This window comes from Symphalangus syndactylus, chromosome 4, assembly GCF_028878055.3.
Source record: "Symphalangus syndactylus isolate Jambi chromosome 4, NHGRI_mSymSyn1-v2.1_pri, whole genome shotgun sequence".
NCBI classification, from domain to species: domain Eukaryota; kingdom Metazoa; phylum Chordata; class Mammalia; order Primates; family Hylobatidae; genus Symphalangus; species Symphalangus syndactylus.
Genome location: NC_072426.2, coordinates 33,747,677 through 33,774,846, shown reverse-complemented (window position 1 = coordinate 33,774,846; position 27,170 = coordinate 33,747,677). Strand labels below are relative to the sequence as shown.

At 40.3% G+C, this 27,170-nt stretch overlaps 1 protein-coding gene across 6 annotated transcripts in view; it reads left to right on the top strand.

Moving 5' to 3' along the window:
- Window positions 1-27,170, top strand: part of FAM13C (family with sequence similarity 13 member C) — a 117,500-nt gene that overhangs the window by 7,840 nt on the left and 82,490 nt on the right. For all 6 annotated transcript variants that reach the window (XM_055274370.2, XM_055274372.1, XM_055274369.1 and 3 more), the window contains 2 exons: window positions 274-330; window positions 4,042-4,246. In XM_055274370.2, the coding sequence (XP_055130345.1) occupies window positions 4,172-4,246 (75 nt within the window). In that variant the 5' untranslated portion in view covers window positions 274-330; window positions 4,042-4,171. The remainder of the gene's footprint in view (window positions 1-273; window positions 331-4,041; window positions 4,247-27,170) is intronic.

Below are 27,170 nucleotides of genomic sequence, written 5' to 3'. Positions count from 1 at the left end.
TGAACACTTAGGTCCTTGTTGGTTTAGGTGACACAGGACAGTGGAGGCAAAAAGGAGAGTCAGATCTGGCTCTGAGCTTTTAAGCTCACATAATATGACAACATTGGTATCATAAACTGGGAGACATAGGAATCAGAACTTATTTGGGAGAGAATGATGAGGAATGTTTCATCTTTTAGTTTTCCATGGTAATCTTGAGACAATTCTAGATTATTGCTGCTACTGCTATAGCAGACAGTTGGATCTGATGTGATTTTTCTTCCCGCTCTCCAGGTGTGACGAAGATCCAGTCTCTCTACATGAAGACCAGACTGATTGCTCCAGTCTCAGGTACACGCCACCATTGCTTGGTTCATATTTGTGAGAGACAGAAACCATCTATGTCTGTTGGCCTTCCTTTGAATTCTAATCTCTTCTTTGAATTCCAGTTATTTGTTCTCATGTCTCATCTCTTCTACTAGATTTTTACCTCTTGACAAAATGTTTATCTCTTCCGCTTTTGGATACCACCCTCTTAGCAATCAGGACAGTAACTTATATATGGGAACACTTGATGAAAGCCTATTGAACTGAGTATTGATTAGCCTATCTCAATATTATCATCACACACCCTAAAGGAAGAGGCTGTAGATTATTTACCAAACATGTTATTTGTTATTGAGTGTCGGTAGTATGGTCTTGGTCATCAAGGGCTTATAGTATCATGGCAAAACCTTCACTGCTAATCATTTCTTCTACATTTACTTTGTTCCAAGCACTTTCATCTACATTTTATTATTTGATCTAAACTAAAAGGAAGTTGATATTTCCCTTCTCATCCTACAGATGGAGAAACTGACACTTAGGAATGATAGCTCATCCAAGATAACATAGCACTATGAGGCAGAATTTAGACCCAAGTCTCTCTGACTTTAAAGTCCACTTACTGGATAAAAAATATTTGTTGAAGGCCAATTTTGTGTGCCAGGAGCCAGCCAGTTAAGATTCGGGATGAAGAACGACAAACCAATGCTGCTCCTAAGAATTCAGTTTGCTATAGGAGATAGGCTAGAATATAGATGTGGATGCTACAGTGCATTAAGTGCTACTATACTGGAGGTAAACAGTGGATTTACTTAGAAGAATCAGACAGCCCAGAGAGCTTTCTTGGATTGATTCCTGAAGAAAATTATACAAGGCATATGAATTTTTATTTATTTTTAAATTATTATTATTATTATTATTTTTGGTGAGGTCCAAGGCTAAGAAAAAGAGGATGCCACCAAGCAGGGGGAGCAGCTTACTGGAAAGCCAACAGAGGGTAGAGAGAATTGTTTGAGTTGCAGAAACAGCAACTGGTTCAGGATGGTAGGAACCCTGGGAACCTGGTGGAGTGAGGAAGTAAGAGGTAAGATATGACGTGAAGCTCTAGAGGTAAACAAAGAACAGATTTCCTAGGGTTTGTGTTCCTTGCTAAGGAGTTCAAAATTATCTTGGAGGCATCACAGAAACCAAAAAGAACTCTCTCTCTTTTTTTTTCCTTTGCAAATAACCACATGGCTAAGGCCATGCCTGAGAGTAACAACTTTCATTTATTGGGTTGCAGCCTTGGGTCAGCTTTCTATGGTAGGCATTTCACAGAGACTGTATTATCTCTGTTAAGCAGATATTACATCTATTTTATGAATGAGGATCATAGAAGTGAAGTAATGTTGCCCAGGCCACACAACTAATGAGTGGGAGGATCTTTCAGACTCTGGCTTTTTTCAGGACACCATGCTTTTCCTCAGTCATGATTTATTCCAATAAGTAGTGGCATAAATTACATAACCTGTGCTTTTTTAATTCTGTTTTGGAGATCCTGAGGAACCAGTAATATGTGAGAAAATATGTTTCTAAATATGACTTTTGTAACCAGGTTTTACATTTGTGTAATGCAAGAAAGATGCTTTTGGCCCCCTCTCCCCTTTCCTGGCTTTCCAAGTCAAGGAAGTAAACAAAATTACATTTCTAAATTTTGGTTGACTTGAAAACATGATATAAAAACAAAGTTCAGGTATTATTTTGGGAATGAGTCTATCAAAAGAGTCATTTTAGATTTGAAAAGCTATTTTTTTTTTTTTTTTTTTTTGAGACGGAGTCTCACTCTGTCACCCAGGCTGGAGTGCAGTGGCGCGATCTCGGCTCACTGCAAGCTCCGCCTGCCGGGTTCACGCCATTCTCCTGCCTCAGCCTCTCCGAGTAGCTGGGACTACAGGCGCCCGCCACCACGCCCGGCTAATTTTTTGTATTTTTAGTAGAGACGGGGTTTCACCGTGGTCTCGATCTCCTGACCTCGTGATCCGCCCGCCTCGGCCTCCCAAAGTGCTGGGATTACAAGCGTGAGCCACCGCGCCTGGCCACTATTTTTTTTTAATTCTTGAGTGTTCTATAATCCTACTCGAATGAGAGCATTTAGGTAACTGTAGAGGCAGCTGTCCTTTCTTTTGTTTCTCATGGAGGATCATGGAGTGGATGGGTTTTTAGTAAGAAAAATGTACTTCAAATGAACTAGTGTAGTTTCCAATTCATGGTTTGATATTAATTTCCAAATCTATGAGTGACATGGAATTTTTTTAATTGTAAATGATCTCACAGCAAGAATATTGACCAGTGTCATTGGCATTGATTTGTTTTTCAGTTACTAACATTGAATAATTATTTTAATTGTTAGGTTCTCCTTTACCAGATAGCACTACGTTTGTCCTGGATTCAAGTTTAACTATTTCACGCAGTTTTATTTTTATACCTTGTCCAACTGCACCTTAGCCATGTTCCAGACCCTCTATCTTGATATTTGCTTTGCTCTTTTCCCAAAGACTACCTGGAACTCATCCTCCCTGATGCCAGCTCAGTGAATTTAATCTGCCTTTTATTTGTAAAAAGGCGTCTTGAATGGTGGGCATTCCTTCTTTGCTGGTCTTGCCTCTTGGCTTTAGGTGTCCTTGAGCAGCTAGGAATTGCTTTCCAGGTGACTTTGCAAATGCTGTTTTATGGGTGCTTTTGGTAAGGAAGCATGAGGGAAAAACAACACCTGCAGGAAGCAGCCACTCCTCATGCATTTCATGTTCTGGTGACAGTGATTGCGGTAGATTAAGTTTAATGATATTGATTACATAGAGAAGGCCCCTTCTGGTTATGTCTGTGGTGTTTGCTTGATACTTAGCAGAATGAAAAATAAAATGCATCTAGATTTAAGTGGGAAGAATGGCTTCAAATAAGAGTGTTATCATGTCAGTGTTTTTGAGAAAATTGAAACTAGAGGGGGTTAGGGATATTGTACAGAATTTGATTGTTGAATGAAGAACACAAGTGCCATCCCAGCCCTGAATATATGAAGATAACACCGCCCTCTTCCATCTTCTTCAGAACCAGAACCTGGACATTGGGATGTTTGACTTTGCATTCAGGGCACTGTTCAGAGGGCCTGGTTGGGTGAAATTTGGCCCATGCTTATCAAAATAGATCCTGTTAAATTTCTAATTACCTCTGAAAGTTGTAGGGGGATGATTATAAACTGACATTGCCAATGAAGAGGAAGCATGGTGCCTTGAACCAAGAACACAAGTGTGAGTCTGGAGACCCACAAGAGGCCTCTGGGTCTGTGTGGATTAGTCTTTCCATTAGGCATGTGATTTAATCTCTTAGAGTCTTCATCTATAAAGTAGAGATGAAGATATCTCACCTGAATATATCACATTATTGTTGTGAGAGGGAAATATGATATACGTGAAAGTTTCTTAAAGCGAAAATTAAAAAAATAATAATAATGATATGTGTATAGTTGCAACTACACAAATTATGTATCCATTAACGAAGATCAGAAGAGAAGGTGAAGTGATATAGAGTGAAATTCACATTTCTTTTAAGTTCTTGTTCATGCAAAATTGTGTAGGCTAAAAATTTTGCGAGGTATCTTTCCTATAAATACAGCAGCAATGAATATCTCCAGCCCTCTTTCCTGCAGCAGTTTATTCATCTTTTTTTTAAGGTACTTTCTAAATTGGGCCTTTCCTGTTTTAGAGATGAAAACAATAAAGAGAACTACCCCGACGCAGGGGCTCTGGTAGAGGAGCAGGCGCCGCCCTCTTGGGAGCCGCAGCAGCAGAATGTAGAGGCGACCGTGCTTGTGGACAGCGTATTGCGACCCAGCATGGGCAACTTCAAGTCCAGGAAGCCCAAGTCCATCTTCAAAGCAGAGAGTGGGAGGAGCCACGGAGAAAGTCAGGTAGCAGCTCTCTCTCTTCAGGCCTTTGCCAAGACGGGTGATGCTTAGGCTAGGGCACACGGTTCTGGCAGACTATTTGAGCACACTGTTTTGCGGGAGGGGATTGGCACGACTTGTCTTTGCGTGCTCTGCCGGCCTGAGACACGTGGAAGCTCTTGCAGGTTACAAGTTGGGTACTCTGAGCCAGCTAATAATTCAGTGCCCCTTAAAACATGTTCTTAAATATTGGACTTTGATTTATTTTTTAATTTTTATTTATTTATTTTTATTTTTGGAGATAGAGTTTCGTTCTATCCCCCAGACTGGTGCGCAGTGGCGCCATCTCGGCTCACTGCAACCTCCGCCTCCTGAGTTCAAACGATTCTTCTGCCTTAGCCTCCTGAGTAGCTGGGATTACAGGCGCCTGACACCATGTCCGGCTAATTTTTTTTGTATTTTTAGTAGAGACAGGGTTTCGCCATGTTGGCCAGGCTGGTCTCCAACTCCTGACCTCAGGTGATCCACCCGCCTCGGCCTCCCAAAGTGCTGGGAACAGGCGTGAGCCACCACGCCTGGAGATTGGACTTTGATTTAAAGGAGCAGCTGCATTCTTTTGGGGGGAAGATGGAGGAGGATCTCTCTGTTTTCATTCATCTAGGATGTTTTCGTGCCTCAGTGGGATTCTGCTCAGCAAAATCAAAAGTCTCAGTTTCATCCAGAGCTATTCTTTTAGGCTGAAGTTTAGCAGGCTGGAATAAACATACAAGTATGTATGTGTGTGTAGTATCTGGTTTTCTGACGTCAATAAGCATTTAAATGAATAAAGGAAACATTTTTCCAATACATTTTGATAATACATGGATATCTTATTAATTAAAACTTTTTTTGTATAAGAATGTAGCAAAGACTATTAAAAATCCCTCATACATATAATTCATGGTGCTTTTTTTTTTTTTTTTTTTTTTTTTTTTTTTTTTTTCCGAGACAGGGTCTCACTCTGTCAACCAGGCCGGAGTGCAGTGGCACAATCTCAGGTCACTACAACCTCCACCGCTGGGTTTAAGCGATCCTCCCACCTCAACCACCCCTATTAGTTGGGATTGCAGGTGTGAGCCACCATGCCCAGCTAATTTTTGTATTTTCTTTGTAGAGATGGGGTTTCACCATGTTGACCAGGCAAGTGCTGACCTCAAGTGATCCACTTGCCTCAGCCTCCCAAAGTGCTCGGGTTATGAAAGTGAGCCACCATGCCTGGCCTTTCTGATGCTTTTAAAAAAGGTTGAATTAATATAATCTACTATAACTCGTAATTACAAAGTGGTGGATATTTCCAACATTGAGATTTTACGTGTAATGCACCTAACATATTTTTGGGGACATGGAAGTTCCATAAGTGTTAACTTTGCTTTTTTGTTAACATTTAGATGTTGACTTTAAAACTGATGTTGGAGGCTTTAAGTGTAACAGGTTAATTTTGTAATAACTTTTAAGCCCGGTTCTATTTAGCAAATATGCATCAGGAGATCTTCCTGTTATAACAACTTTGGCTGGGCAGGTTTTTTAACCTTGCAAATTTGTTATTTGCCTTGTGATTTTTCTCTTCCTTCTTCCTTAGCATTGCAACCTCTTATTTAGTCAGTTAGTTTCGTAGTGAGATGAAAATGCCCTCTGCGTTAATGAAGATGTGTTGTGATGATCTTAAACAGAGTGTCACTCTTGTTGCAGCGATGTGTGAAATACCATTTGAGTTATGATAAGCTTGAGATTATCACTGAATGCACTCCAGCACCTAACTAACTAGGAGAGTCATGCTGGGGAGGGCACAGGTTCCCCAAAGGCTGCCCCCAGGTGTGACTGATCCCAGGGATGCACTGACCTTGAATCTCCTACCAGGAGTCACCTATGACACAGTAAGGTTCCGGGTGACCAGCCATGTCTCTTCAGACTGCCCTCTTTCTTTTCATCCTGTAGTCTGGCCTCACAGAAATTACACAGTTGTCACTTGTAATAAGGTGCTAATGGGGCATGTAATTCCCAACCTGTTGCTCATACACAGGTAGATTTCAGGGGAGAAATGTGCTTGTATAGTCTTTGCTTATAATACAGCATTGGAATCCTGGACTGCAGGTAAAATTCCCACTGGAATTTAAGTGGCCTGTTCTATCTGATACAATGAGCTTCGTTCTCAAGTGCCTTCCATTCCAAGCAAGACATTTGTGGAATAATGGAATTTTCCAATTATATCGGGGATAAAAGAAGACAGATTATTACTGAATGCATACAAATTATCCTATTGCTGTAAGAATGTAAGGACACTTGGTATGAGTTTCTGAACTCTGGGGATCAGTGAGACTCGGATGCCATTTTTAAATGTTTTATTTCAGTTTATATTAGCAGCATTTACTAAATTGTTGTGAATTGCAGATAGCTGAAGTATAGAGAGGACTTCTTATATATTCAAGAATAGACCAGTAAAAATTATACTAAATAAATAACCAAAATAAAATTTTCCTTAGTAGTCCATTCAATCTTATTATTATTTTTATTATTTGAGATAAAATTTCCCTCTGTCATCCAGGCTGGAGTACAGTGGTGTGATCATGGCTCACTGCAACCTCCACTTCCCAGGCTCAAGGGATCCTCCTGCCTCAACCTCCCAAGTAATGGGGACTACAGGCACGTGCCAGCACGCCCAGCTAATTTTTTTTTTTTTTGTATTTTTAGTAGAGATGGGGTTTCACCATGTTGGCCAGGCTGGTCTCAAATGATCTACCCTCTTCAGCCTCCCAAAGTGCTGGGATTATAGGCATGAGCCACTACACCCAGCGTCAGTCAGTCTTGTGTAATTAATTCTTGTTCCTGTTGATCTTGGGCTAGTGGTATCATGAAGCTGTCTGCTTCTCCACTAAAGTTCTACAAATCCCAACTCAGCCCACTGGTGTCATCAGATGCCTGTATCCAAGAGTCTGTCATTTGAAGTGTCAATTGTTTAAAGTGTCTGGTCCTTTACTATGAGGCTCTTGAGATTTATCTTTGCCAAAGACACAAACTGTAGCCTAAAGCTGAATAAAACCTCAGGCAACCATTGGAGGAAAATGTAACCATCTATAGATGACAGAAATAGGAATCGCTGTGGTTAGTTTACTACCGATAATTTTAAAATGTGAAAGGTCTGATGAGAGTTTATAATAAGCATAGCACGTAATGTGACATGCAAAAAAAGACAGTAAAATCATTCCAACAAAATTAGAATGTCTTGAAGGATAATGAGTAAGCCGATTTTTAAAGAAGTCAGGGAATGTTATTTCTGATTTTATAAAAATGAATGAATATAGTTTTTACAGAGAAAAAAAACCTCAAGATATAATACTCTTAAAAGATTCAGCTGGGCGTGGTGTCTCACGCCTGTAATCCCAGCACTTTGTAAGACCGAGGTGGGTGGATCACAAGGTCAGGAATTCGAGACCAGCCAGCCTGGCCAACATAGTGAAGCCCCATCTCTATTAAAAATACAAAAATCAGCCAGGCATGGTAGTGCACGCCTGTAGTCCCAGCTACTTGGGAGGCTGAGGCAGGAGAATTGCTTGAACCCGGGAGGCAGAGGTTGCAGTGAATCAAGATCATGCCACTGCACTCCAGCCTGGGCAACAGAGCAAGACTCCATCTCAAAGGAAAAAAAAAAGATTCATGAAGTCTGGAGTAGGTCATTAAACTCAATAGGCAAGTCTCATATGCATCCCTGAGTAAAAACCAGTGGCCTAGATGTAGCTAGATTCAAATGAGAGAAATAACTGTGGATAAGTCGACATTCTAAATAATAACTACAGTTATCACTGATCAGTGTCATTCTCTAATATCAGGCAAAGCTCCACCAGGACTTGGACAAATATGGGAGAATTTGATAGAACTATCTCATAAGAGTTTTGATCGCAGGGTAAATGTCACATTAATTAGGTTTACCATGCAGTATGGTTGAGAGAGTGGTTCTGTTTGTAAAGGTGGATTTATTTGGGGCAACTTGGGTTTATGTTACAGCTACAAATCTTACCTGATGCTTGCTGCCATCATCAAAACACTGAGTTCTAACGAGTGTGCTATGGGATCATCATTCCCCAAAATCACATATAAAGGCCCTATGGGCACAACCTTTGTAAATTTAAAAACAACCCTCTTTGAACTGAAAAGCACCGTCATAGATGTTGCACTACTGCCATATCGGGGTTCTTTTTTTCACAAAGTTTGGATGTAGGACCTCAGAGTGGCTCGTCAGTCTGATCCTAACCAGGTTAAAAACAAAGGTGTAAATAATCCTACTATAAAGACACATACACACATATGTTTATTGCAGCACTATTCACAATAGCAAAGACTTGGAACCAACCGAAATGTCCATCAATAATAGACTGGATAAAGAAAATGTGGCACATATACACCATGGAATACTATGCAGCCATATGAAAGGATGAGTTCATGTCCTTTGCAGGGACATGGATGAAGCTGGAAACCATCATTCTCAGCAAACTATCACACAACAGAAAACCAAACACCCATGTTCTCACTCTTAAGTGGGAGTTGAACAATGAGAACACATGGACACAGGGAGGGGAACATCACACACTGGGGCCTGTTGTGGGGTGGGGGGCTAGGGGAGGGATAACATTAGGAGAAATACCTAATGTAGGTGATGGGTTGATGGGTGCAGCAAGCCACCAAGGTGCGTGTATATCTATGTAACAAAACTGCACATTCTGCACGTGTACCCCAGAACTTAAAGTATAATAGTAAAAAATTAAAAATAAAAAGCAACAAAGGTGTGGGGCACATAAAAGGAGCCAGATGGTAACTGTTGAAAGTTTGGCCTAATGCTCCACTTTTCTTACCTTTATTCTGATCGCCAAAGTCAGAATCAGAAGTTCTACTTCTGGAGGATCAGATTCAAATTTTAGTTTGAGCAACTTTCCTTTAATGTTGGCAATGACCACTTAGAATGAACCATGGGTGGGGTGGAGGAATCTGAGATTTTGTGTGTAGTCATGAATGAAAGATTCCAGTTTTGCACCAACTTTGAGTGAAAAAATGAAAAAGGGAGAGATTTAGTTATATTTACTGATATAACAGAAAACCAGGAACTGGAAGGCAATGCAAGAATGCTCTCAAATAACTTAAGGTATTTAGAAGGAGGAGAATGCTTATTTGAATTGGAATCAGCTTTCCTTTCTGCTGGTTTATCTCTTTCTTCCTTAGACAATAGGCTTTGCAAAAGAATGCCTTAAATAAGGACCATTTAATGACATGTCTCCTGGAAAGACATGTTTTAGGGATGCTATTGCCAGAGTTCATTGAGATAATGAATGCTGAAGTTAGGAGATGTTGAGTTGGTTGGTGCTAAGCATAAACTCCTGATCAAAGTGGAATCCAGTGACAGTTTGCCCTTATGTAGTATCTAATTAGATAGAAAACACCCTTTCCAAAAAGGAGAACTGATTTAAGGCACAGATTATATGTTGTAATAGTTTGTGAAAAATTAACAATTATCCTGTATTGATCACTGTGTAAATCGTAAGATTAATCCCTGACAACCAAATCTGGGGAGGATTAGACTTAACTCATGGAAACAACTTCCTGTGATGGACCTCATAACTGTCCAGAGGGCACTCATTTTTAGCAATGGTAGAGGCAGTCTTGTCATCCCCACTCCATGCCATCTGGCATCATGCTATGCACTGTCCTGCTGCCCTCCCCTCTGGTGGCTATTTTAGCAGAAGACAAAAAGTAGGAGGCTATATAGACCTTTTCTGCAGTGAGCTGTACACTGTGATCATACTGCTAATCCACTTCCTTGGGGAGACCAGCTGTTTGGTCTGGTGTATATCAGCATCAGGTTTCTTCCACTTGGCCCTGTAGATGTGTTAAGAGGCTGAAGAGAAATCTAAGTCTGATTGTGAAATCTTCATTTTTATCTTTCTACAGACACAAAGCTCCCTAGACGCTTTCAGGCAAAATAACCTAACTATAAAGTATTTACTATATTTCTAGTATTGGAGAGCATAGTTCTTATTCTTACCGTATTACACTCTGAATTAAAATAAGGACAATAGTTAATTCTGGGCCATTTCTTTTCTACCCTCCCCCACAAAAGAACTAAGATTATGTTTGCAATTATGGATGTACTTTATATGCATTTTTTTCTTGATGTATTACTGATCCAGTGAGCAACTTCAAACAGTAAAAGCAAGAAAACCAGTACAGCTTATTGACTTTGAGAGCGCTGGAAAGCTAAAATAAACCTTAAGTAGAATTCCACTCGCTTTTCAGTGAGAGGAGGACTTAGGTTCTGAATATGCCTTTGAGGGCTTGCTTCTTGCAGTGTGTCTAAAGCATGAATTCACTGAGATCCTAAAAATTGGTCTTAGTTAGACAATTGTTTTGACACATTAGTTCGTGTTGTATTATTTCTCATGCATGATTTAGTAGCTCCAGTTTACATGTTTTACTTCAGTTTTTGATGAGGTATGGGTTTGCTGGAAGATTTGTTCCTGGTCAGGAAGAAAAGTGGTCCTCTGGGTTTATCTTCCAAGTTCTCCTTCACTCTTCCAAGATAAAATGGTGAAGATTCAGGGGGACAGGGCTCTGAGAAATGCAGGGTCCTTGAAAGTGAGATTAGCTGAGTCAAATTTTTGGATTTACCGGTTTCTTGTGGTCTATCAGATTCTGATCCTCCACTTTGAATTAACAAGCCTGTTGTTAAGGCTTAATGATTAAGCTGATGAAAAATGGTACTTTTAGGAGGGAACCTGGGATGTCTGTAAAATCACTTTATCACTTTTTTTTGGGAAATATACAAATTATTCAGCTTAAATACTGACATGAAGGAATCTTAAAATGAAGTGATGTACTTAGTTTGCCTGGGCAATACATCTCAGAAATGGAAAATCCTAGTACTCAGACAGAATTTGCATTCAAAACAATGTAATTTATTTGAGACTTTTAAGTTAACCAATGGAGAATTTGATAATTTGGTATTGTAGCATTCAGGGCCACGTTACATAACTGATATTCCATCAGTGATGGAAGTTAGAGAAGAATCCTCCTTAAAATAATAAACACAAAGGTATTGATGGTGTCGCTTGAGTATAGCAGTGGAGGATGGCAAGGACTGATCTCTGCTTACATGCTGCTTGGAATGTTAAACAGAGGTGCAGGTGGCTGCCATACAGGATGACTGTTAACATTGTCCATTTGCCACTTCCTAGGCATCTTTTGCATACTTAAATAAATTCTAATTTAAAGAATGTATGGTTTTTCCTATATAGTTCCAAAGAGAGTTTCTAACATTATATAGCCATATAAATTCAGTCCAGTCAAGATCTACCAACACATAGAGAGAAGAGGAGCGTCCATCGGGCACCTTTGTCCTATTGGTACCTGTTGTGCCTCCATTGGGTTCCAAGACCTGCTGCCTCTACTATGGAGAAGTTTCCTTTAATAAACTCCAGAGATTAGTTGAGTAGCAGTTTAGTGATGTGGTAAAATGCATGGTCTATAGCTGCAGTTGGATATGGGTTCAAATTCCTTCTGCTACTTTCTTTCCGTGTGACTTTAAGCATCACTTACTAGCTCTTTGTGTCATTTTTCCTGTCTTTAAACTGGAGATGGCAATTTTATCTATCTTAAGAGGTTGTTGAGGATTAAAGTTAAAGATAAAGTTAATGATATAAACTTAAACATTCAAATTTTAGGGGATTAGAAGCAGCTTACAGGCTGGGCGTGATGGCTCAAGCCTGTAATCCCAGCACTTTGGGAGGCTGAGACCGTCAGATCACGAGGTCAGGAGATCGAGACCATCCTGGCTAATATGGTGAAACCCGGTATCTACTAAAAATAAATAATAAAAAAAAAATTAGCTGGGCATGGTGGCAGGTGCCTGTAGTCCCAGCTACTTGGGAGGCTGAGGCAGGAGAATGGCGTGAACCTGGGAGGCGGAGCTTGCAGTGAGCCGAGATCGTGCCACTGCACTCCAGCCTGGGCGACAGAGCGAGACTCTGTCCCAGATAAATAAATACATACATACATACATACATACGTAAATAAATAAATAAAAAAGAAGTAGTTTATAGAGGCTGGGCGCGGTGGCTCATGCCTGTAATCCCAGCGCTTTCGAAGGCTGAGGCGGGCGGATCACGAGGTCAGGAAATTGAGACCATCCTGGCTAACACGGTGAAACCCCATCTCTACTAAAAACACAAAAAAATTAGCTGGGCGTGGTGGCGGGCGCCTGTAATCCCAGCTACTCGGGAAGCTGAGGCAGGAGAATGGCGGGAACCCGGAAGGCAGAGTTTGCAGTGAGTCGAGATTGCGCCACTGCACTCCAGCCTGGGCGACAGAGCGAGACTCCATCTCAAAAAAAAAAAAAGAAGTAGTTTATAGAGTGTTTTATAGACTCATTTGGCTGGCAAAAACACGAAAACCTCCTTAATTGCATATTTAATGTGGTGGGCTAGGCTGAACTCTGCTGCAATAACAAATAACCTAAATACTTAGTGATTTAAACCAACAAAAGTGCATTTCTCACACATGGTACATAACCATCATTGGTCACCAGTAGGTGTCTGTTCACCTCAGTCAACTAAAGACTCAAGTAAATGAAACAGTTGCAGTCTTGAATGTTGCTGGTTTCCAAGTTAGAGAGCAAGATTTCTTTAGGGTCCTGCATCAACTATTACAAGTTCCAGGCCTGAAGTAACACACAGCATTTCCATTCTCTACTAATTGTCCAGAGCTGGCCATATTCTTTGCTGTAACCATAACCCCATAACTCAATGGACCAAGAAGTACAATTCTACAATATGTCCTCAGGGGAAGAATGAAATACTGGACAATAGCACTAATGACTTCCACATCACCTACTCAAAATAGCACATAATCCAAAGCAAGATGAAGTTAATTGGCCTTTTTTCTTTTCTAGCCCTTCACACTACTGAAGTACTAATGTTATTAATGTCAAGGACTAAAAGAAGAAAAAGAATATTAATTAGGTTAATTAGATATCACCAAAGGATATACGTGCTATTATATTATTGTTTTGAACAGGAACTGAAGTTTTATAGAAGCATCCCTTCAGTGAAACACCTGCTTCATTATGATGGGGAACAAAGAAGTAGGTCTAGCATTGATTTCTTCTTCACTTCCAAATGAAACTTCAAGCTCATTAATGTTGCTATTTTATTTAGGAATAATCATGGTCTTGCTCTCGCTAGAAGATTGGAGTGACTTTGGGTTATGCCAACTGAACCTGTGGTGCCATGATTTAGAGACATTTTAAAATTTGGTTCAAAAATACTTTCTAAAGAAAGGGGATTTAACAGTCTGGATATTGTCAGATATGGGAGCTGGGTTTCTGCACACACATACATATGCAAATGCGCATCCTCGTGTTCTTTGTGATATTTATCCAAGAGCAGGGTGTTCTTTAGGCAAAGAAAACAGCTTATCAAGGACTTAGCCTGTTTTGAAGCTTAGAAGTAAAGCTGTTTGGAAAGTCTGGATTGCAGAAACAAAATGAACTGACATTTTGGGTAACTAAGAATTGCCCATGTTAACTTTATTAAACATGGTTAAATAACACTCAGGAACTGAGACATAACATATTAACCTCAAGTCTGCAATTTTGGGCCCCATAGTTTTCAAGAGATGTAGTTGCCAGATAAAATATGAGATGCCCAGTTAAATTTGAATTTCAGATAAACAACAAAAAATAGTTTTAGATTAAGTATGTCCCAAATATTGCGTGGGGTATACTTACGTAAATTACTTACTAAACATAAATTCATTATCTATCTGAAATTCAAATTTAACTGGGCATCCTGTGTTTTTATCTGCTACCTCTGGGTGACCCTATCAAAAATGAATGGCATGAACATTTAATCAAACACACCTTCTCCTCCCAAGGTAGAAATAACCAGTTGTACTCATGTGGTCTGAGAGCTGCCAGGATTTTTTTATTTTTTTAGTTCAAACTTTAAAGGGTAGTTAAAGTCAGCATAGGAAAGGAAGTTAGCAGACTAACTCTAGGAGGTTTGTTGCACTATTTATTTTATCTTTAGTGTTCGAATAGCATGAAACATCCTGGAAAAAGCTGCTCACTCTCTTGGGATAATAAAGCCTTGAAAATTTGATAGATATTCTCAAAAAGTTTGAAAATCTGCCCTCAAAGTCTGCACACCACCTTCCCATAGGATACTGCTTGCTATGAGCAGAGGCTGTCAACAAGTCAATAGGAAGGCCAACTTTCATGAGTCAGCTTCTGTGTTAAAATGATCAAAAGTGACATTGCTCCTGGCACAAACAGACAGAACAATGGTGCAATATTTTGAGCATTAATCCTGTTGGAGATAAGCAGTCAGCCAGAACACTGTGGCTTTGAAAACTGCTGCTCTAGACTGAGGCTAGTGTCACAGGTGAGGATAAGTTAACTATTTTAAGAATCGTTTTATTATGTAGATACCTCCAGGCACAGGTAACTGATGTGCTTGAATTAGGAAGGAACTTTGCCTTCCCACCCAACAAAGCTCATTATGTTTTGTTATTAATCTTTTTTATTTTAGCTGAACCCCCTATACCTCTACTGCTTATCAGTTGTGGCCACAATTAGGGGATTTCTTTCTTTCTTTTTTTTTTTTCGAGATGGAGTTTTGCTCTTGTTGCCGAGGCTGAAGTGCAATGGCGCGATTTCAGCTCACTGCAACCTCCACCTCCCAGGTTCAAGTGATTCCTCTGCCTCAGCCTCCCGAGTAGCTGGGATTACAGGCATGCGCCACCATGCCCAGCTAATTTTTTGTATTTTTAGTTGAGACAGGGTTTCTCCATGTTGGTCAGGCCGATCGCGTACTCCCGACCTCAGGTGATCCGCCTGCCTTGGCCTCCCAAAGTGCTGGGATTACAGGCGTGAGCCACTGCGCCTGGCCGGGGATTTCTTACAGGAACAAAGATGTTCAGCACTGCCTCTTTTGTTCTTTAATATGCTGAGCTACAATATTATGATTGCTTGGCTTGGTAATGTTGCTGTGTGCCAGGGAAATTTCCAATAGGAAAGGTCATTCTGGTATCAGATTTTTAGGCTTTTCAGCTGTAGCTAACATGAAATAACCAAAGGGAGACCGTGAAGGTTTAAAGGTAAGTCGATTTGCCAGTGTGGCAGGGGTAGCAATTGGCGTTTAGAGTGTTTAAATCCAGGAAACACTGACCTTACTAAAGGTGCAACCTCCCAGATTTAAAAATCACCAGGAGAAAATCAGTGAATGTTGTGCTTGTGGATCCACAGGAGGGCATTACGCCCTCCCACCTCTTCCCTCTGTCAGGTTTTTCCTCCTTGTTGCTTACTGTCTTCTCAGCTGTATTGAAACTGACGTTTGATTTAGGAACCCAGGGAGCATGGTCCTCTGAAGACCCGGATATTGCTCTCTCTGAAAGACAAAAGGATGAAACAAAAGCTTGAACTAGTTTAACTCTAAATATTAGATTTGCCATTAATGGCAAAAACTGCAATTACTTTTGCACCAGTCTAATATAAAATAGGCAAATATCATGGTTTAAGGCTATTTCCTTTTATATTTTATTTATTTTTTTCCACTGGTTACCTATAAAGACTTTGACAGCTGTGACCTTTTCTACTTGATGTGAAGCATCAAGATGGAAACAGAGAAAAAAAGTACAAAACCCTATTACATATCTCTGAGTACCCCACTCCCACCTCATGCTAAATAAAAAACAGAATAGGGACTCAGCAGCTGGTTCTTGATGTAATGGAGAGTCTGAAGGAACAAGGGTCTGGATGTTAGAGCCATCCTTGGGCCAAGTGCCAGGCAGGAATCTGGTGAGCCACACTCTAGCCCATGCAGCCTTGCTGTCTCCAGGATTTAGGGGTGAGTGAGGAGTCCAGGCAAACAGTCCACCAAGAGGTAACCAACTCTATGCTGAGATAGGGATGGGCTCAAGGTAGACATCAGAATGAGGGAGAAGCAGGGAGCTGGCACTAGAGGAGACAGGATTATAATCTCTGGGCAATGGAGATAATATTCTAACTCAGAAAATAATAAAAGTCTTCGCAGACTCTTTTTTAAAAAAGTTTTTTTAATCAGAAAATTCAGTAACTGCAACAATTCTTGAGCGTTATTTTATTTTCCTGTAATTGAAGTGTTCATTATTTGGTTAAAATTTCAGAAATGACACACCTAGGGTTTATTACAGTATCTGATTGCAAGGCCATACCTGTGAACACATTTTGTTGTTGACTAAGATACTTTTGAAGTTGGTTTATTTTGTCTTTCTCTTACTTACTTGTGAACTAATTGCTAAATGTGATTTGTCTCAGAGCCTTTTAATGTTGTGTTCTTTAGAAGGAAATGTTTCCATTGCAAACAAGACTAAAAAGCCTATCTTCAACACACACGCACATAAAAGAATCCTCTGCCTCCTTATTTTGGAATGGATGATTTTAACCAGTTATCTTTTTTAATGCTATGTTGGGACCTCTGTTATATTTGAAAACAACCTGCCCTATGCACACTGAGCTGGCCTTTCCTTTCACTTCTCAAACTATCAGTTTCACTAACAATCCCTTTTGGGGCAAACCCATCAGTCAGTTTTGCTCAATTTGCCAAATTAGGTTTGGTAACGTGGTGTTTCCTCAGTGATGCTGGGTTGAGTGTGCCTATGGGGGCCTTTGTTTTCCCTCTTATAAGTTGAGGGGAGTAAAGGCATGAGTAATAGTGGAATTCAAGAGCTGCCACATAATTTATCATCCCTGTACTGTTGGATGTGGAAAGGATGGGATGATGGAAGCTAGACAGGAAGTTTGTAGGGGCTGGATTGTAAGGGCCTTGGATTCCAACCTAATGAGTTTTCTTATTCTGATACTTTGCAAACATTTTTCTATTTCTAAGTTCTAACAGCTGAGGAGACTGAACTTTTACCATAAGAGGGAATTTCTTTGAAATCTCCCTATAGGGAATATTTTCCCTCTTGTATGTTGAAGGGAGAAGTAGGGTGAGTAGTGTCCCCCTTCAAATTCGTGTCCACTTGGAACCTCAGAATGTGAGCTTTAATAGAAATAGGGTCTTTGCAGATATAATTAACACAAGAATTCAGATGAGATCATCTTGAATATTTAGAGTGAGCCCTAAAGCCAACACCTGGTGTCCTTACAAAAAGAGGAGCAGACACAGAGAGACATGCAGGGAATAAGGCCATGTAAGGATGGGGGCAGAGGCTGGAGTGATGCTGCCACAAGCCCAGGAGTGCCAGGAGTCACCTGGAGCTGGAAAGGCAAGGAAAGATTTTCCCCTAGAGCCTTTGGAGAGAGCATGGCCCTGCTGAAACCTTGATTTTGGACTTCTGGTCTCCACAACTGTGAGAGAATAAAGTTCTGCTGTTTTTAAGCCAACAAATTATGGTAATCTGTCACTGTCAACTGTAGGATGTAACCCTAGGAAACTAATACAAGAAGGGGCTTCCTGAAGTTAGAATGGGCTGGCTCCTTGCTGCTCCAGGGGAACTGGCAGGAACTGATGGGATTCTGTTCCAGGAGGATGTGAGGCACTAAGTAGACTGGCAGGGCAGAGACATATGGGCATAGGGCACTATGACTGGGATCCAGTGACTACACAATGGTATAGGGTGGGGACTTCTACCTTGGGGAAGCTGAGGCAGGTTGATGACTAGTCATTTAGATTTAGTAGTTGTATCGAAGATGGAGAATCAGCTACAACGTGGCTGGTAACCAGGTAGAACATATGATCTTATGGCCTGACTTTCTCAAAATCATAAATGTAGTTGACACTTTGCGCAGGATGTTAGTTTTATTATCAACTTTGGCACAGTTAGATGGCAAGATGTAGAGTTTATTGACCGTCAGTCCAGGTTTTGAACTAATAGAATGATTCAGGACCCTCTTTCTTCATTCCTTTAACAACTGACATTGGAGGGTGCCTCTGCTTGAGAGGCCATGGACCTCTGTAGTTGTGGATGCAAAGAGAGGTGAGCCCTGGTGTTTGGGCTTGGGACAGGCATGTTATCTGTCCTGGGGAAACAGTGAGAGGAACAGGCAATGGAGTCCTTAGCATGCACTGCCTCTGTTGTCATTCTTTTCATTCTTGAATCCCAGTGAGGCACCTAAGGTTAACAATCTGAAAAATGAGGGATAATATGACCCACCTATAAGGTTGTTTGAAAGATTAAATGAGATAATCCTTTTAAAGTGTTTACTGTAATACACAGTACATAGTAAAAGCTCAATAAATGTTAGAATGTTAGCTGTTAGTATGGTTATTGTATCCTAATACATTATGACAGCAGTGAGAATGGAAATGAAAAGTTCGGGCTGCGCGTGGTGTCTCACGCCTGTAATCCCAGCACTTTGGGAGGCCGAGGTGGGTGGATTACCTGAGGTCAGGAATTCGAGACCAGCCTGGCCAACATGGTGAAACCCCGTCTCCACTAAAAATACAAAAATTAGACAGGCATGGTGGCAGGTGCCTGTAATCCCAGCTACTCGGGAGGCCGAGGCAGGAGAATTGCTTGAACCTGGGAGGTGGAGGTTGCAATGAGTGGAGATCATACCATTGCACTCCAGCCTGGGTGACAAGAGTAAAACTCTATCTCAAAAAAAAAAAAAAAAAAAAAAAAAAAAAAAAGAAAATGAAAAATTCCTATCCTCTTTGGAAAAGACTGATTGTTCTGTGGCCACAGTGACCAGTGACCAGTAACCATCAGAATGTGTTTTGTACCTGTTTAACTGGGTCAATAACAACTTGCTTTGGCAATCATTTGTGCTTCTGTAAGCTAGCCAGTCACTTGCTTCTGAAAGCTAGCCAACAACACACAGTTGTAAAGCTAGACAATTGGCAACAGCTAAACTCTAGTGCACATGCCCAGGCAAGTCAGCCAGCCAGCAACATTCTCACTCCAGCTTTACTTCTGCAGCTAAAGGTCAACTAATGCCTAAACATTCCAGCTTCTGGATGTCTGCCAGTGCCTGCACTCTAAGGGTCTCCAAGCCCTATAGAAGATCAGCTCTCTCTGCTTTGCTCAGGGAGAATGCCTCTGAAAGTACGGTTCTTCCTTGCTTTAGCAAGCAATGAATTCAGTTTTTTGTTCAGATATTGGGTAGAGACCTCTTTCTTCAATGATAGAATTACACATAAAGTGCTAAAAGATCACAAAAAAAGAGGGCTATGTGGAAAAGTTCACACAAGAGATGATTTTTGGCTCAAGTTGTAAAATGGGAGTTGTAGAGAAAATTCCAGGAGGAGGGAGGTTTTCTAAGCTGAGGGAACACACTGTGAGTGAAGACATGAGTGATAGTGGAACTCAAGAGCTGCCACCTAATTTGTCATCCGTGAACTGTAGGATGTGGAAAGGATGGGGTGATGGAAGCTAGACAGGAAGTTTGTAGAGGCTGGATTGTAAGGGCCTTGGATTCCATCCTAATGAGTTTTCTTATTCTGGTGCTTTGCAAACGTTTTTCTATTTCTAAGTTCTAACAGCTGAGGAGACTGAACTTTTACCATAAGAGGGAGTTTCTTTGAAATCTCCCTACAGAGGATATTTGTCATTCTATTTTGGCTGCCAAGCATCTGAACTCTGTTCTTGCACTTGGAGAATTTCCCATTGGAGGGAGAAAAGCAGAATGCTTTATTCACTATAAAAGCTGAAAAGGCCACTGTTTGTTTTTCCAGCCTCCCTTTCAGCTAGGACATGGGCACAACTGGGGTGATACCAGTCAGAAGTACACACCCTAATCTTGGCTTGAGATGAGAAGCCAAGAAGTCAGCTCTAGGAGTGGAAGTGAATGCAGCAAGAAATGAGATCTGAGCCGTGAGCAGTGGTCATAGTGGTGGTACCCATTGTTGAGTGCATGGTGTGAACATTACACACTGCAGAATTGACCTCTTTTCATCCATCCTAAGATTCACATATTTCCAACACTTTAATATCACTGAAGTCAGGATGCTCCTTATAAACAATGCTGTATAGAAGCTGATAAGCAGCATTATTTTTTTCTTAAAAAATAAAAAAACAATGATCTTAGGGTCAGTGTCATTGAAAATTTAGAATGCAAAAGAGTCTGCATTAGGGTGGCAGAAGAGTCCATGTTGGATTATTTTTGAGCACAATTTTACTGTGCTCTTGGCCTAGTAGTCCCTTGTCTGGTTTTCCAACCATTTAAGTTATTCCGTAAGGTTCCTAATAAATTCATCCTTTGGTTAAGTTACTTAGAGTTTGTTTCTACTGTTTGAAGCTAAGAACCCTGACTGGTATATGCTTGTCATCTTAAGAGGTCTTGAGCATGCTGTAGTTTATTAAAATATCTGCTCTGATTTAAAAAAGCTTTTCTCTCTAAATCATCACTTAAATTTGATGTCCCAGGATACTATGTCATGTTAATGAGTTATGCTAATAACTCATTCAAAAATATTTATTGAGTCTCTCTATGTGAGATTACGGAGAATGAGTCCGATGAGAGAGTGGCCTTCATGGAGCTTTTATTGCATTGTGTATCCAGTGGGCTTACATCCCCCTGCAGAGCATTCCTGCTATTCCTATCCCCTGTGGACTTGACCCCAGGTAAACAAACACAATGCAGGACATAGAAAGCTGATAGACACTTGAACTTAGGGAAGTGATGTTACTGCATCTGTTGTTAGGGACTGGTCCTTTCTTCAGTTATTCTCAATATCATTCACCTGGTGAAATTTTGTCTGCCTCCAGGGATTTCCTGTATCTTGAAGCTGTATGGAAATTAGTTTGAGGAGTGGTGCTGGTAGGGGATGGGGTAGCCTTTGGGTTAGAGACACGGGATATCTATTGGTCAAGCTGCAAATGCCTTTGAGTTCAATGTTCTAGGTATTAAGCTTTTCCTTTATTCCAGATAATTGCTATGTATCAAATTAAAGACTTCCTCAAAGTGAAAGGTGCTAAAATTAATATTTGGGTCTCATAGGTCCTTAGGCTTTTCCCAAGTCCACATAAAAACTTGCCATGTGTTACCTTTACGTAGAATATTCAATTCAGTCTGAATGTATTGTCTGATCTTATTGCATAGAAGGAAGCATGCTTTCTAAAGAGAGATCACCTCTGGGGGAATATATTCTACTTGTGGCTGAAGAGTCTGATAAAAGACTTAGCAATAAACAGCCCTAATGACTGTTTGTTGGGAAATTAGACATAGAGGCTATTTGAGCAGCCTTTGATAAAATGAAAGTTGGCTGCTGTAGAGTTTGTCCTGCTTTATGCTAACATTGTAGCTAGAGATCTTTTAAGAGGAGCTAATATTTTGCCCCTTTGTGGAACCTCATTCCCCAAATCTAGCACCTTGGGTATTACTGAGGGTATACTGGAGTATTACTGTTTACCTAACATTAAAGTCTTTTTTTTATTATTATACTTTAAGTTTTAGGGTACATGTGCACAACATGCAGGTTAGTTACATATATATACATGTGCCATGTTGGTGTGCTGCACCCATTAACTTGTCATTTAACATTAGGTATATCTCCAAATGCTATCCCTCCCCCCACCCCACAACAGGCCCCAGTGTGTGATGTTCCCCTTCCTGTGTCCATGTGTTCTCATTGTTCAATTCCCACCTATGAGTGAGAACATGCGGTGTTTGGTTTTTTGTCCTTGCGATAGTTTGCTGAGAATGATGGTTTCCATCTTCATCCATGTCCCTACAAAGGACATGAACTCATCATTTTTTATGGCTGCATAGTATTCCATGGTGTATATGTGCCACATTTTCTTAATCCAGTCTATCATTGTTGGACATTTGGGTTGGTTCCAAGTCTTTGCTACTGTGAATAGTGCTGCAATAAACATATGTGTGCATGTGTCTTTATAGCAGCATGATTTATAATCCTTTGGGTATACACCCAGTAAGTCTTGATATATTTGAATTACCATTAACGTGCAAATGAGTCCTAGGCATTCACAAGATATCACTATTTTCAAAATGTCTATTCTCTTTAGATATCTTAGAATAATTTTCTTGTCAGGATTTGCTTTATTATAGTTGTTAATTTGTTTTTAGTTTGAGATTGCACCGTACGTAATATTCCATTTCCTCCTTATTTTTATCCCAGTTTTTAAAAGTTTCTTAAATTGGTTTGCATGAAAGTGAAATCCATGTCAGCATTTCTGGTTTCTGATACAATACTATTTTCCTTTCTCATTTCCCCTGCCATCTCTTTTCTCTCTCAAAAGAAAAAAAAAAAAAAACAAAATACAGAACCATGCATTCATTGTAAGATGGGAGAGCTCTGATGCTTCCACAATGTCTTTAAAAGGGGAATGTTGGAATGACATGATTCTCCTTTGTTAACTGTTCCACACTTTGTGAGAACAGTTGGACTTGCTCTAAAATCCTCAATGACTGGTTCAGCAGAAGGAAAGGCAGAGATGTCCCTTGTTGATACAAGAATATAAAGAGAGCCTAGTGTTGAAAGCTGTGGCATTAGTGCAGCAGCTTTAGTAGCTGAAGTAATATTTGTGATGGTAATTTTGGATTTTTCTCGTGACTGCTTTGGAAATAGAAAAATAATTTGATTCTTGCTAAACTAAATAAAACAAACAAGGGAGCTTGAGAAATGAAACATTGAGGGATATTTGAAAGCAAAGAATAACAGACATACTTTAATAATTTCAGAAAATAACATGGTAGAGATTCCGTATCAACAGGCTGTTTGCCTTCTCAGCCCCCAGAAAAGGAATAAAAGGTGGGCTTTTCCCAGGAAGGTAGTGCTGTCTTTTAAGTAAGAGCGTTTTAAAACTTATTTTTATTTATTTATTTTTTTTGAGATGGAGTCTTGCTCTGTCACTCAGGCTGGAGTGCAGTGGCATGATTTCGGCTCACTGCAACCTCCCTCTAACAGGTTCAAGTGATTCTCCTGCCTCAGCCTCCTGAGTAGCTGGGACTACAGGCATGTGCCACCGTGCCCGGCTAACTTTTTATATTTTTAGTAGAGATGGGGTTTCACCATGTTGGCCAGGCTGGTCTCAAACTCCTGACCTCAGGTGATCTGCATGCCTTGGCCTTTCAAAGTGCAAGTAAGAGGTATTTAAGGGATCTTAAACCTCAACTCAGAGGGAGACGATTTAAAATATACATATTTTCTTAATTCATATTAAAATCACAGAAATTAAGCCTGGTGTGGTAACGTATGCCTGTAGTCCCGGCTGTTTTGGAGGCTGAAGCAGGAGGATCACTTGAGCCCAGGAGTTGGAGAGTCCAGCCTGGGCAACATAGCAAGATCTTGTCTCTTACCAAAAAATAAATAAATAAATAATAAATAAAGAAGTGACAACAATAACAAAAAACTCCCCAGAAATTAGCATTTCCTATTTTTAAAATCATAATAACCCTTTGAAGTCAAAATAATTCACTAGCTTCTATATAAGACCTGAGAGGCCATGTGACTGAGAGGTAAGGACAGACTTGACAAAGGGGCTTTCTTATCATACCTCTGCTCTGTGCATAGGGATCAGTTCTAGCAGAAAGGCTTAAGCTTCTGGTGCCATTTTTATAGGTGCTGACTCGCTGCTCCAGTTGTTCTGTTTAACCATGAGTTTTGATTGCTGGCTTTTGAAAATTGTATTCCTTTATTAAAGTTTAACACAAGTAGAACATAAGGAACAGAGGCACCTATTTTAAAGAACAAGACAGAAGTCATACTATTGAGTGTACTTTTACTAATATTTAATGTTTCTTTTACTGTCTTACCCTGATTTTCCTTATGGAGTTAAAATTCTTTAGCATTTCATTGCATTATGAAACAAGTGGGTCAGGCAATGAGCTTCCTTCTTGAAGATTCCATGACAACCCATTCTGCATTTTCTTCCTATTTCTCTTTCTTGGTCTTCTCTGCAGTATCCTTTCCATCTGCCTGTCCCTTAAATGTTTTAAAATGAAATATTCTTATTTTAGATTATAAAAGCAACACATACTCATTAAACAATTCAAACAATTAAGTAACTTATAAATTAACATATCCCACAGAAAAAACCATAACTGCACAGTAATAATACACACACACACACACACACACACACGCACATATATATACAAACATATTGATCTACTCCTCCACCTCTCTCTGTGGGTTCTTACTATATATACATTACTTTGCAGCTTGAGTTTTGATTTAACAATATACCATCAGTGCTGTAAATATTGACATTCCTCAGGGTTTTCTCCCAAGTTTTCTCTTCCCTCTCTGCCTACTCTGAATTGTGTTACCTGACTTGTGGTTTTGGTCACCCTCCTGATCGTTTTCAAATATGTATTGCCAGCCCTAGTCTGTCTCTAAGATTCCAGCTCCTCTATTTATCATTGCCTACTTCGATGCTGCATGGGTCCTTTATACCCAACTCTCCCTGAACACTATTTCTCTTCCTGTGTCCATCTCATGGAGCAGCAATAGCTTTCACCCCATTTTCCCACTTAGAGATTTGGCATCACCATCTTCCTTCTTTTTCATTCAACCACATCCTGTCAATCACCAGGTCCATTTTTTCTATCTCTTTAGTATCTTTTTAGCTAATTTGTTATTCTCCATACTGCCTACCACCTCTGTCATCCAAGTGACAGTCATCTCTTGCTTGGGATGCTCTAACTTTCTAACTATCCTTCCTTCTTTGATTCCTCCTCTTCACCTTCTAATCCATTTGCCACACAAGCCTAAGACGATTTCTTCCAGTGCAAATCTGAACATGCCTTACTTATAATATTCAGTGGCTTGCCATTGCCAATGGAATAAAGCCCAAACTCTTCAAGACTAGTAGGTCCTCATACTTAGAGGTTTCACATGATCTGGCTTCTGCCTGTGCCTCACCTGCCTGGTTGTTCACCATCCCTACCTTTGACTCTCACTCTAAACATAGTCACCCATCCGGAGTTCCTTGAACATTCCATGCTCTCACTTACACATGTTTGCCTTGATACATTCTGCCTCCCCCTCATGCTGTTTCCTCCAGTTGATGTTCATTTATACTTTAGGCCACTTCAGTGATACTTCTCCCAAGAGCTAGGCTTGGTGTCATTCCTATACGTTCTCAAAGCATCTCACACTTCTTCCTTATCCTATTGTAGCATTGATCATACTATACTGCAATTGCCTGTTTATAGTTTGTGTCTTGCCACCTCTTCCATCCCCCACCACCATTGCCACTGCTAACTTGACTGTGAGCTCCCTGAGGGCAGGAACTAGGAAGAGCACAGAATGTAGCCCCTGATAGGGACTAAATATTTGAATGATGAATGAATGTCGTCAGAAAACCAAGAATCCCATAAAGCTGCAGAGATGACCAGTTTATGAATCCTAGGAGTTACAGTGATCAAGTCTAGGACATCTCATTAGCTGTGAGGGATCAGGCTGGTTCTAAGGTCAGGGTAGGTATATTTCAGGGCTCAGGCATGGTAGTTACAGATACTAGTGCTATGAGGGAGTGAAGCAATGTGATCATAATCAGAAACTATTTGCCTTTTGCTTTCCTTCATCCTTTTTGCTGTTTGGAGCCTTCTGTAGTCTTAGCAATGTGTTGTAATTGGAGTGTTGGAGACCTGTGCAAGGCCTAACTCCTCAGTGGGGCAGGAGGAGAAATGCAAGGATTCCTAGAGAGGGGTAGCTAGATTTTGGTTAGCTGATTGTCAAAATACTCAAAGCAGCTATCTCATGTCTCATAACTGGTAAATCCTGCCTCCCTGCCTCCAATCTCAAGCTCATTAGAGAGAATACTAGGTTTTTATGAATCTCCCTCACTTCAGAGTCCCTGTGTCCTTTAACTCACATGCTAGAGAGGAGAAAAAACAAATACTAATGAAAACTCGCATGCCTCATGACTTTCTTTTTTAATCTTGTGTATACTCCATTGATTTTACACTTGAATACCACCCACCCCAGCTGTTACATTTTAACTGTGACTGTATTCACATTGACTTGCATGGGATACTTCTCAGTTCTACAGTAAATGTGGGTGGTTAGAATATATAATGGAAAGAACTCTGGATTTGGGTTTAGGAGATTGGGATTAGGAACTGGATGCTCTAGCGCAGTCATGTGATCTGATGTGGTCCTATTTTATACAATTTTGAATTAAGTATTGAATATAAAGTATTAAATCACTTTTAAGGCAAACAACTTGAATTAATGCAATTCCTCCCAAATCAATCAAGAATTGTATATCAAAGCTGTTTGGGCCTATTGAATTATAAGCTGTATTGATTTTATTGAAATATTTCCACATTAGCTGGTGAATGGAAATACCCAATATCCGCTGTCATGAGAATAGTCTTAAAATACACAAATGTCAGTCAGACTTTGCAAGATCTTCAGAAAGGCACCTCGTATATAAAAGGCAATCTTTCTGGCCTCAGTAAGTCATCTGCCTTTTCTTCGCTTCATTTTTCTCACTGGGGAAAACTGGGGGACTAAAACCTACCTCCTAGTAAATGAGAAAATGTACATAGAAGGTGCCTAGTTTAGTACCTGCTACAGAGCAAGCGCTCAGTGAATGTTATTAGATTTGGAAAGTATATATAACATGATGGACAGCATAATTGAATGTCTGTTTTCTACTAGAAATTCTTACAACAAAGCAGTAAACTGGGTAATATATATTACAGCTTAAAAAAATAGAATCAGGCTGGGCACAGTTGCTCACGACCGTAATCCCAGCATTTTGGAAACCGAGGCAGGTGGATCAACCTGAGGTCAGGAGTTCGAGACCAGCCTGGCCAAACCTGGTGAAAACTCATCTCTACTGAAAATACAAAAATTAGCTGGGCATGGTGGTGGCACTTGTAATCCCACCTATTCGGGAGGCTGAGGCAGGAGAATCGCTTGAACCTGGGACGCAGAGGTTGCAGTGAGTTGAGATCCTATCATTGCGC